At 44.0% G+C, this 13,026-nt stretch overlaps 1 protein-coding gene across 17 annotated transcripts in view; it reads left to right on the top strand.

Moving 5' to 3' along the window:
• CADPS (calcium dependent secretion activator) overlaps positions 1–13,026 on the top strand; it is a 457,537-nt gene that overhangs the window by 111,218 nt on the left and 333,293 nt on the right. For all 17 annotated transcript variants that reach the window (XM_036331698.1, XM_036331680.1, XM_036331681.1 and 14 more), the window contains exon 3: positions 6,422–6,754. In XM_036331698.1, coding sequence (XP_036187591.1) covers positions 6,422–6,754 — 333 coding nt within the window. The remainder of the gene's footprint in view (positions 1–6,421; positions 6,755–13,026) is intronic.

Consider the following 13,026-nt stretch of genomic DNA (forward strand, 5'->3'; position numbering starts at 1 on the left):
ACAGCACCTCTGAGCCCGATGCAGGCTCAGTCCCAGCAGAGCCATCTGTATTGAAAATGCAATGGTTTCCCAATGAGAAATGAGGGTGACTTTTACCAGGAGAAGGGGGGATGTATGCTCGCCAGAAAAACTTCACAGGTATTCTCTTTCTAAACTCTTTCTCAAACACACACACACTTTCTCACACACATCTACTCTCACTCACATACACACACACACTCACACTCACACACACACTCTTGCTCACACACTCTGTCACTCACACACACTCACTAACACACACATACATCACACACTCACTCAAACACATATACTCACATGCACACTTGCACTCACACACTCACACACTTTCTCACACATACACTTTCTCTCACACATACACTCACTCACACACACTCACTCACATGCGTACTCACACACATACACTCACACATACTCTCACGCACTCAATCACTCACACACCCTCTCAGACACTCTCACTCACACACACTCACATACACAAATATACACTCACACATTCTCATATATACACTCTCACTCTTATACACACTCTCTGACATATACACTCTCACTCACACACATTCTCACATACACACACTCACACACACATACTCTCACACCTACCCCACCCACCATATCGCCTCTCCAGTTTACCAAGGTAATGTCATTAAGAAAAAATCTTTACTCAAAAAGTCCTGAGATTATTGCACTAGGCAAAGTCAAAGTCAGCGTCAGGCGTTGGCCTTGGGGTACTACAGAGTAACCGTTTGTCACACACTAGAGGAGTAAAGACAGTTTCCACCTGTGCCCATTTGCCCAGCGTGGCCCCGGCTGGCCAGCACTAACCGGCAAGCTGGGGGGCCTGGGCATGAGCGGGGCCAGGAGAGAGGGAGGCGCGGTTCTCTGAGGCTCTCCAGAGCATGCCGGCTTACTTTATCCTCTCCTGGTGGCCCTGACTGCCAAAGCCGATCACACAGCACAGCAGGTTAATCCTTAATCTCTTCCATTAGGGCTTTGAGGGCTGGCACTCTGAGATCTGCCCAGCAGCCCCAGCCTGTTCCCACAGCCACAGCCACAGCCACAGCCACAGCCACAGCCACAGCCACAGCCACAGCCACAGCCTAAGACACCGGAGAGCCACCCATTCCTCCAGGGGCCCCACGTCTTTTCTAACCCTCAGCTCCAGCCGCACTGACACCACCCACCTCCTTGGTTCCCTCACACGCTGGGCCTGGGCCTCAGAGAAGAGAGGCGGTGGAAGAGCTTTACAAAGCCGTCCCATTCGGATCCCACCTGGAAGGAAACGTGGGGTGTGGTGGGAAGTGAGGGCGGAGATCGGTGGAGACGCACAGGCACTCGGAGCACCGCAGCTGACATCGGGCGTCAGCCATGCCACTGCTCTGACTTCTGCTTGTTGTATCTTCTTTTTAGCCGATCTCCTCTAGCAAAGGCCTGGGTAGCGCTTGTCGAACTGCCTTTAATGTGTATCACAGAATTCTCCAGTTGCTAGCAACAGAAACGGACTGTGGTTAAATTAAGCCTTAATAATAATAACAACAAGAACAAGTGTTTGTTGTTTTTGCTATTAAAAGAAATAACCAAGCATAAGAAAAAATGGAACCGGAGCAGACTGACCTAGGAAGCCAGGGACAGAATATAACAGGCGCCCTGTCACTGGTATGAATCTACTCCTACCCCATTCCATCCGGTGGTACCCCACTCTGAATCTGAACCCCACCATCTACCACAGGTCATGGCCCCAGATGTGCATCTGAAGTTTGCACCAGGATCCCTTAATTTTTGGGAGGGATCTCTTTAAGATCCAAAGGTGCATTTTATTTTAGAAATTAACATTCATCGTGCCTCAACAAAGGTAAATTTTGTATTTTTTTCCATATAGAAAGACTTATTTTAAGTAATTATGGAAGTAAAGCATGCCAATTATAAAACTAGACAGTGTAAGAAAAAACCTAAAGGAAAATGGCTAGAAAAATACCTGTAATTCCATCATCCTAAACAATTACTATTAAATTGGGGTATATATCTCTTCAGATATTTTTATATGTCTGTGCACATGCCAATAGCTATTTAATTTCTGTATTAAGATATAAAATTACTATGATATATTAATAATCCACTTGTTTATTAGCACAGTAGTTTTCAAAAATCACACCTCTGCAAAAATCACACATATGACACCCTCATCAGTAGAAGGTTTTATTACCTATGATGTTCTTGACCCAGGGTCATGCTCCCATCCTCCTAGCCCACCTCACCCCTACCATTGAAATCTCCAGGTTAACATCATGGACATCTTAGATGCCAGTGGGAAAAATAGCTTATTTCATGGCTGCATGGTAATCTGTTAAAAAAAAATAGGTAACTTTAGTTACATTCTTACAGCAGACACCATGCTCACCGGTTGACACTCATTGTCTGGTTGAATTCTTTCCCATGTCCTACCAGGTCGGTAGCTATGATTCCCATTTGAGAGTTAAGGAAACTGAAGGCCCCAAAGATTAGGCTGCTTGCTTAGGAGCAAAGCTAGCAACTAGTAGAGTCAGGATTTGAACTCAAGTCCTCTAACTAGAACCTGCTCCTCTTGTTATTCAGCCATTCCCTAGTAGTAAGCAGGTTGTTGTGTGTGTATAGACCTTGTTTACTTTAACATCTAGGTCTTTTTGCTCTTTATTTTGGATAATGTGCTTTTATAGAGCAGGAAAGGGTCTCTCTTGGTTCCTCAGCCTGTCAGCAAGGAAGTGGGTGCTGGGCCAGCTTTGCCCCGCATCGGGGACAGTCATTAAAGTACCAGTGTGCTTGTGGGTTTCTAAAACAACCTTGAGGTTGCTTGGCTCTGGCGAGGGAGGGAGGGACTGATGGATGAGGGCGAGTCACTGAATTGATTGCCCTTCACCATTCCATATTTATTTGTTCATCTTCTGTCTCCCATTATGACCTCTCTGGAAGCTGGCAGAGAGGAGGGAGGATTTATGGATGTGCCGCATAGAACTGTGCCTGGGGTTGAAGTCCCTTGGAACAGCCGAAAACAAAACAAAATGAAAACACCAGGTAGCGCTCCCAGTACAAATGAGCATCAAGGGTGGTTTAGAGACACACGCGCATCGGTGCTCAGTGGCTGTACTCAAGACAGGGCGAGGCTGGCCCAGGCTCACGTCCCTTCTGATGGACTGAGAAGCCAAGACAGAGGATGTGCCTGGAAAATTAGTTTTCTGCTGCCACCCCTCTGCCCCTGGCTGTCTCGCATTTCATCTTCGCTGTCTCCTCAATCTTCAGCCTCCTTCCTCACACTCTTGATGTTCCACTCGTCTCCCCTCCTTCCCGGCCTGGCCATCATATCTCACCTCTGGACAGATGGAGCCCTCTACTTTCCAAAGTCCTTTCAGAAAGTTTTATCCTCATCCAAGAAGGCTGGCTGCATGAACACTGTGTGACAGGGAAGGAGAGTGGGGTTCATAGAGGTTAAGTGACACATATTTATTGAGTGGCCACAGGGACGAAGGAAGGGACTGTGTCAAGCCGATGATGTGTGCAGGATCCAGGCATCACCACTAATTATGGCTGCCAGCTGGGGCCATTTTCTTCCATTGTTAGCAGCTCCCCCAGATAGCTAACTTCAGTCCATTGTTGCAGGGACCAATATATTGTGCTCGCTGGTTTCGCCTTTACCTTCCTGCCCCATCCAGATAGGCTCTCAATAGGGTCTCTGCTTCGAGAAGTCTGCTTTGTTCTTATTCATTCACTCATTCAACGTAGTACCAACTGTGTGCTAGACACTGTCTTAGACACTTGAAGAAAAAAAATAGGAAAAAGCAGTTACAACTCCTGCCTTCCTCACACTCAGATATTAACCAAGAGTCACAAAGACAGATGACAAATGGCACCTATGGAAGGGTTTGGGGGCCAGGAAGATGGTGCTGAGGGCTTATGACTGGCCCAGTTTTATGGGACCCTGGTATGAACAGATGAAGAGGAGAGTGTGACTTCATTGTTCATTGTTTCCAAGTCACCTCTCATGCTCATTAGAGCTGAAACAAAGAATTAACCCCAGCCCCTTTGTGTCCAGGTGACCTCCACTGCCAGTCTCCTGGAGTTCTACAAAGCTTCCTGCCAGTTCCCTTGGCCCCTTTCAGGTCTGTTTTCCACATTAAAGACAGAAAATGTGAACTTGATTTTATGTCTTAGCTTAAAACCTCCAATGGCCTCTCAGTGCCCTTCAAATGAAGACCAACATACTGAATGGGGCCTCCCATGCTTGTGGCCACCTGACCCCTTCCTGCCCATCTTACATCGGTCATCCCTTCACCCCTCACAGCCATAGCCACACTGGATTCTTCTGTCCTCAGACACTTGGGGTCTTTACACATATTGTTCCCTGTCTCTGAAATACTATCTCACCCTCACTTCACTTAACATCTTTCACATGTCATTTCCAGGAAGCCTTTCCTGACCACACACTAGAACAGACTCCTGGGTTTAGGCCGGACCCCTGTACTTTCCCTGATAACACTTGTCCCAACTTGTAACGCTCTTTGGGTGGGATTATTAAGATGATGTCATGGAGGCTTGCGGGATGGGTCTGCATCTGTCTTGCTCACCATCGTTTCCCTGGCACCTGGCACAGTGCTTCCCACCTTCTAAGTGCTCAAAGAAAGAACACCAGGTTCATAAAGAAGAGTGTAGATATCACAGCTGGAAGGACAAACCCCCAAATAATATAGTTCAACTCCCTCAGTGTACAGATTAGAAACGGGAGATTCAGAGAGGGGAGGTGATTCACCCAATATCACACAGCAAGCTAGTGGCAGACCTGGCCTGGGACTGTGGTTTACAGCTCCTGCCTCCCCACAACATCTCTCTATTTGCCTCAAAATTTGTAAGGTCTTTAAGATCTAGATCTAAAACCAAGACACTGTGTGTTAGTTGGAGAAACCATCTGTATTAACCATTACAGAGTTTCAGGTGAATTCTTCAGCTCTTTACGGGTTATAAGGCCTAAGGACTCATTTGAACATTTTTTCTAAAGTTGATTTTTAAATGAACTCTAAGGTCTCAGCTGAGGACCAGTACTGGGGTGCAGGCAAGTGGTCTGTGGCCTCTAGCCCATGAAGCAAACCCGCAGCCCTCCTTTCTCAGTGAGAGCAGGGAGTCACACACAGTGAGCGCAGGCCCCCTGGCTGACAGCTTGCCACCAAGGGAGCCCTGGTGATGAAGCAGCAGCAATGAAAGGTGCCCCAAGCAATGCCAACTCGTGGCCAACAAGGGCGATTCCTGAACCCAGATGAGGAGTGAATGTTTGTTCTGCCTCTGACAAGGCACGTATGCTCCTCCAAAGGGTGACCAGGACACAGCTCACAGACGTCAGGAGGTGTTCCCCCACCTCCCCCTCACCCCCTGTGGATAGGAAGCAGCCGCTTCTCCACCTGTCTACACCCCAGAACCATGTGGCTGTGCTGGGCCCTGGAGTTAAAGCAAACTGATCTTAATGAATGTCTCGGTCCCAAGACCCAGGCAGCACCAACAGAACAATCCAGGGTTCCCCACCAGGCAGGGGAGCCCCTTAGGGAAGGAAAGAACCACAAGGCCGTGCATTTATAGTCAGCCAGTGTGAGTTACCAAGAGCAAGTCCCTTCCCCTCCCTGGAGTCTCAGTTTTCTGTCTGCAAAATGGACTTAATGTAACACCTGCTTTCTATGTGCACTTGCTCTCAAAGTGCCCGGTTCTGTACTGGGGACACATGACCTTGGGGGAACAAGAAGGACACAGTCCTTGCGCACAGGCGTTTACATTTTGGCAAGGGAGATGGACATTAAATACAGATTTGCTTAATATTTGTTCCATTTCAACAGTGATCAGGATCACTGAGAGGCTAAAATGAGCTGTAAGTAGTGGTTAGCATTTAAGTGCTATGTGGGGACATCGGGCGGATTGATTTACATATTATTATAATAACAACCACAACCCATTAGGCATTAATATGGGCTATTTTAAAAAGTGCTTATCATATATTAACTCATTTAATCCTCATTTTAAAATACCTGTGATGTAGGAGAACTATTATCCCCAGTTTAGAGATGAGAAAACTGAGGTACAAGAGATTAACGTGCTGAAAGAAACATAGCCACTAAATAGCAGAGAAAGAACCTAGGCAGCCTGGACTCAGAGTCTATATGCTTTATGCTGCCTCCCAGAATGTCACTGTCTCATTGATCCTTGCTAAGTTCTGCTAAGTACTGTTGTTATTCTCATTTTCCACATTTGAACCCCAAGCCAAACGTGTGACTTCTGAGTTTGCACAGCTGAGAGATGGTGGGGCTGTAACCACACGGGCCTCCTGTGACGCCTGTGAGCTGGTCTCCAGGACAGACTTTCTGATGTCTTTCCTGGCCCTGTTCTCGCTCAGGTGTTCCTGAAGAGCGACCGCGTGGCCCGCATGGTGCAGAGTGGGGGCTGCTCCGCCAACGACTCTCGGGAGGTCTTCAAGAAGCACATCGAGAAGAGGGTGCGCAGCCTCCCCGAGATCGATGGCCTCAGCAAGGAGACGGTGCTGAGCTCCTGGATGGCCAAGTTCGATGCCATCTACCGCGGGGAAGAGGACCCCAGGAAGCAGCAGGCCCGGATGACCGCCAGCGCAGCCTCTGAGCTGATTCTGAGCAAAGAGCAACTCTACGAGATGTTCCAGAACATTCTCGGGATCAAGAAGTTTGAACATCAGCTCTTGTACAACGCCTGCCAGGTAAGCTGCCTATCACCTGGGCGCAGAGTGGTGAGTAAGCAGGGCCACGTGATGACTTCCGTGTGCTCTAGACACCATTGCCTTCTTGGGACATTTCTTGATTTAAAAAAAACAACAACAATTAAAAATTATATTTTACAACTGCATTGGTAAAAGTTGAATGTAATTCAGGCTAAAACAGGATAGGATGGTTTTCTTCTGACTTTAAAAGGAATTAAAACATTTTGTGAGCCCCTAGAAGTCTCATGGGCCTTAGGTACTATGCTTAATGTATCTAAGGGTGAATCAGCCCTATGAGTAAGACCTAGCTCCCATGTGTCAGAAATTCAACAAGATCAAATTAATTGATTTTTAAGAAAAGATTGTTTTGCTTTAAAAACAGTCCTCTTGCGGAGCTTGTACATCCTCAGCTAGGGAGACAGTGGACCTCCCGCCTGGTCATCAAGAGTAATTATTTGCAATAGAAAGCTTCCAGAGGCCTGAGTATGCCAGGCCCCTGTGCTAGTTACACCAGTAATCTCTGCGTGGATCTGAAGGGGCTAGCTGAGGCTCTGCTTGGGCCCAGCTCAAAATGGGCTTCTGTTTTCTCTGAATCGGGGGTTGGGGGAGTGAGGTACCTCTCCATTATATTCCTGCATTCATACAACCAATATTTATTGAGTGGCAGCTTTGCAATCTCTGCAGATTTTAGTGCTTGGCACTTGGGAGCATTTGTTAAATGCACACGTCCAAGCCCCAGCCCTGGAAATGCTGCTTCTGCATTCTCAGAGCAGGGCCATGGAATCTGCATTCTAAACACAAGCCCCCCTCCCTGGTTATTTTGCTGCCCTCCCCTTCTGAGAACCATTAGAGAAACTGAGCCATGGCCTGGTTCACCTGCGCCAACGCTGCCCCTAAGGTAGGTTAAATGGAGACACTAGCGTATTGGCTAAGATTTGTGCCTTGCGCAGAATCAGACAGACCTTGGTAAATCTTAATATGACCCCCTCACTAGCTTATGGCTTTAGGGAGATAGTTAACCTCCCCACACATGAGCTTGGGATGGAATTATTATAAGGAATCAATGTGTACAAAGCCTAGAGCAGCACGGGGCACTTTATAAATGATAGTGGTTAAATTATTTTGTAGTCCATCGGAAGAGACAAAAAGTCAATGCAGTATCAGAACAGTGCCACAGATGATTGACATAAGAGCTACAGGATGTTGAGGCTTACTTTTTTTTTGCCTCCATGGCTACCTCCTAGTTCAAGGCACCAACATCTCTTGCCTGGACAACCACAGTGTCTACCCAACTGGTAATACTGCCTCCTCCCTTGCCCATGGTAACGTACCCACCAAACACAGCTGGGGTGAGCTTCTGGATCATGCCAGCCCTGTCCCCAAATCTTCCAGTGGCATCCTATCACCCGTAGAAGGCACCCCAACTCCTCTCTAAGGCCTGAGACAGTACATGAGCCAGGGCTGCTCACACCACTTTCCCCACATGCTTGCTCACGGGCCTTCCCATTTCCTTAGCACTTCACATTCATCTGGGCCTTTGCATTTGCTCTCCCCTCAGCTTACAATGCTCTTGCCAACACCTTTGCACACTGGCACAGCTTAAATGCCAACTTCTCCAAGAGGCCTTCCAAGGCCACCCATCTAAAGTTCTCCCGTGCCTCACACCTCACTGAGTCACTCCATCCCGTACACCGGTCCTATTTCCATCATCGCCTTTACCACTATTTTCCATTTCTTATTCATCAGTTTTTGCCTGTTTATTATCTGTTTTCCTCTCCCTGCTCATTTTTTCACCAGTTAGCCTCATTCACCTTTTTATTGTTTGCTAATATTTTCAGTACATGAAACAATTCTTGCACATAGCAAGTGATCAATAATTGCCTACTGAATTAGTAAATGGATGACAGCAGATTATTTTAACTGGTAAATAAGGTCTTGTTGTCCGTCCTATGGCTTACCCAGAACTTTCTGGGTATGTTAGTAAGTAGGAATCTATTTATCATTTCATAATATAATATGTACATTACATTTAAAGATTTTCTGACATCCTGTTTTCTCCTTGGCCACATTAATTCAGAGCACTGATTGCCAACCCAAAGGTAGAGGGTTTCATTGATGGGTCAAGAAGTATTTTAAAATTCTCCTCAATATATAATTAAATTGTTTTTTAATTTAAAATATTACTGCATCCCTCATGGTGTAGGCAGGTGGTATTACCATCTAGCGCCACCACTAACTCCACTGCTACCTTCTCCACCACAAGGAGGTGGGTTCTCAGAGCTCCAGAAAGATTGACAATCCCCCACCCGGGTGGTAAGTAAGATTAGAAATTACAGAGATAGTCAAGTGCTCCTAACCCTGACAGGCAAACAGCTATCCTAAGGATTAACTTTTCTTCTAATTGCAACAGTGTGTTATGTGTGTTTTCAGTTCTTGCTCAAATGTTAGCATCATTGGAATGAATCCATTGCTATACCATTTCTTATCTCAGTATTTTTGAACTTGTTGAATAGGGCTATGTGGGTAGACATAGTTTGTTGTATTCTCCTAAAATATGAATTAATTTGACTCATATTTTCAAAATCTTTCCCATGAGTTAGAAAAAAATACAATAAAAACTAATGGCCTCTATCCCAAGAATAATGATTGTCTTTAGCTAAAAGAGAATTGTGAGAAACGTACAGTACTTCTTGGGACAGGAATACTTAAGGCATTTAGTACTATATTCTAGTCTCACACCTAAGTCTGATTATTACTTCAGGGCTTCACATAAATAGAAATTAAGATAAAGGGCATATGCAGGTAATTCACACAAAAATAAATGAATCCTAAATATCTTATTAATTGTATGTTCCATGTCTTTAATAATCTGAATTATGTAAGTATATTGGCAAATAATACAAGTATTTTAAAAGAAAGATAACAGTGGTAGTGATAATGCATTGCAAATGTTTTAGAAATAGGTATTCTCATCACTGACTATTGGAATAATTTATTATTTTAACCTTTTTGTAGAGTAATCTGTTAATTTTCAGCCAACCACATTTATAAAGGGCAAACCTGTTGACCTAGCTGTTCTACCTCTAGGAACTGGTTATAAGCAAATACTCCGAGGTGTGTACAAGAGTGTTGAGTTAACCACATAAAAGAATACTTTTCAGCCAGTAAAATAGTTGTTGAAGAAGGAGGCTTACCACATGGGAAACATTCTCTGGCTCTTTTAAAATGGAAAACAAGACTATGACACAGAGTATGAAGGCTTGATTTTTCTTTTATGGTTAAAGAATTGGATGGTGAAAAACAAAATCCTAACTGCTTGTTTTTAGGGGTAGCATTGTGGTTGGTTTCTATTATTTTCATTTGTGCTTTTCTGTGTTTCTGAATTTTCTGCCTTAACCATATAAGTATTTTGTAAATGGAACCAAATAGCAAAGATCTCGGCAAAGACGCTATCAAAACAATGGGATAAGAAGAAAACAATCTGCATTGTTTTCTAGACTTCAGCCATTAATATACCGCTTCATACTTGTTGTCATTTCCAAGTCCTACCTGTATGATTACTTATTTAATTTTTCTAATTAAACCAACTCCTAAGTCACTTTTTAAGCCTATCTTTCTCTTCAAAAGTAATGAATGTAAGTAAAATCACAGCTTTGAAGTATTAGTTTAAAAAGCAGCCAATATGCATTAAAGCGACACCTAACCAGTGAAACAGAAGCTCTTCATTAGTCTGCCCTCATGTATCATCCACACACCAGTGATGTGGGAGGCATGGCTGGGGCGACCAGTGCCCTGACATGCTGAGGTTGCTGAGCCCCTGAGGCCATCCTTGAAAGTAGCCCCAGACTGACCAGAACAGCATTCATGTAAGTCTGCATTTCTCATGACCTGCAATCAGCTTTCAAAAATTATAGATTTGAGGCCCAGGCTAGGTAGCTCAGTTGGTTTGAGCATCGTCCCAATACATCAAGGTTGCAGGATCGATCCCCAGTCAGGGCATATAGAGGAAGCAACCAATGAATTCATAAATAAATGTAACAACAAATCAATCTCTCTCTCTCACTCTTTCTCTCTCTTAAGTCAATAATTAATTTAGAAAATAAATTATAGATTCATTTCCTCGCTTTCTCATATATCACACTGAACTCAGCAGAACTCTCTTAACACAGGGGAGCAAAGCTATAGAAGAGAAAATCACATGGCTTTCATTCTCACTCTGTTTAAATTGTTTTTTTTGTTTCGTTTTGTTTTGTATTTTCTGGACAAAGAAATTTCTAGGTGCTTCCAAAACCAGAAATGTACACATTTTCTTCTCACGCACGTTGCATTCCAGGAGAAGCTGTCATCTGACTTCTGCTGCTTCTGAAGGTTCTCCTGATCTCTGTAAGGTTCTTCCAGGAATTACAGTTTGCATCTCAAATGAGAAATGATGTTTATCACAGAGAAATTATCTCAGTTATATTCTACTTTCTATTGTAACTCGAACCATGTCTATCAAAACTTGTTAAAAAGTGAGGAGGCTTAACAAAGTCTTCATATTTGCATATGGGAGTTTTTACAGTCTATCTGGCTTATTTGAGAATGCTTGGTCCTATCTCATAGAAGCATTTGCTTATACTCAACATATAATCAATGTAAAATAACTGGAAACTCTTATTATGAAATCAGTGTTGTTTTTATTTTCCTAGACTCTGGGAGGAAGCAGTTAATTATGTCCCTATTGGGGCATTTGAGTTAAATTCTAAACCTAACAAAAAAAATAGGCTAGCCTCTTTGAGAATGACTAGAACACCTGGGAAATGAGACTAGGATCTTCTTGCGATCTTCATAAAAGGCAAAGTTAATGATGATGATGGTGATGATGATAATGATGATGGTATGTTTTTAAAGTTTTAAAAATGCCATGCACCATCCCTCCCATTCCTTTTAGCGGCCTGAAAATGAGTTGATTTGATGTCCAGTTGTACCAAGTATCTGCTACTTCTGACCCCTCTGCTTAACTGGACAAGTTATTCTTTTTAAAAATATATATATTTTTATTGATTTCAGAGAGGAAGGGAGAGGGAGAGAGATAGAAACATCAATGATGAGAGAGAATCATTGATTGGTTGCCTCCTGCACACCCCACACTGGGAATCAAGTCTACAACCCGGGCAGATGTCCTGACCAGGAATCGAACCATGACCTCCTGGTTCATAAGTCAGTGCTCAACCACTGAGCCACACCGGCTGGGCTCCGTTTGCTTCTTCTTCTCCTTGAAGCACATTTATCTTCCGAGATCAGATGAGATCGGGCGCGTTCAGGGTGGTATGGCCGTAGACAAAGCGCATTTATCTTGACCTGTGATCAGATCACGGTTCAATTCCCAGGCAGGACACATGCCTGCTGGGCTGGATGGGTTATTCTTAAGTGCTTCATTCTCAGCCGTGCACACATGTTCTCTTGAAAAACATTGCTGAGCTGTATTTTATAAGAAGGCAGGTCTACATCTCCATATGTTTTTAAATGCACATAAACTCTTCTTAGGGGAGCAACCCAGCTCATTTCCAAGGGGGTTTGTTTCTTCTTGTTTGGCATTTCTGATTGTCTTGTTATTGATCTCACCTGTGGCGCCTCGAAACATCAGCTGTATGACGCTGACCTTCTGCTCAGCCAGCATTTGTGCCTACGGGGCAGCAGGGATAACACGCTAATAGAAGATGGCAGCATTCTCTTCATTTATCTTCATGGAATCTCTAGAGATTTTTCACATAATCTTGGAGACTTCACTAGAGACACATGAGTTACAATTTTCCCCTCTACAAACACCTTTGCATTTTCAAAATTGAATTCCCCATCATTATTGATCTACTAATTTTCTTAACGTTTTATTTCCTTTCCCCCACACCATCATCAGTGTGGCCTTTGATGATGTGGTTATCTTATTACAGTGCCATCTTCCTTTGACTTGATAAGCACTTGGCAGATTTTCAGAGTGTTTATTAGACTCTGAAGAGAAACCTCAAATTAGCAGGCGTTCAACTGTGACCCAGATTACTGGGTTGTATCCATGCCTCATTGTAGAGTCTGTAATCCAAAAATGTCCAGGAGATCTATTTGTTGGCTGAGATTTTGCCACTTGGACTGGCCTCTATTTCTTAATCACTTTCCTTAGCCCTCTAAAACCAATACAGTTCTTTGCATGTAATGGTTTTTTAATTAATATATCACTGAAAAATGGGTTAAAATCACAGGGGGCTGGCAATGAGAGTCTAGTATTAACACTTTAATTT

The sequence above is a fragment of the Myotis myotis genome, unplaced genomic scaffold, assembly GCF_014108235.1.
Source record: "Myotis myotis isolate mMyoMyo1 unplaced genomic scaffold, mMyoMyo1.p scaffold_m19_p_13, whole genome shotgun sequence".
NCBI classification, from domain to species: Eukaryota; Metazoa; Chordata; class Mammalia; order Chiroptera; family Vespertilionidae; genus Myotis; species Myotis myotis.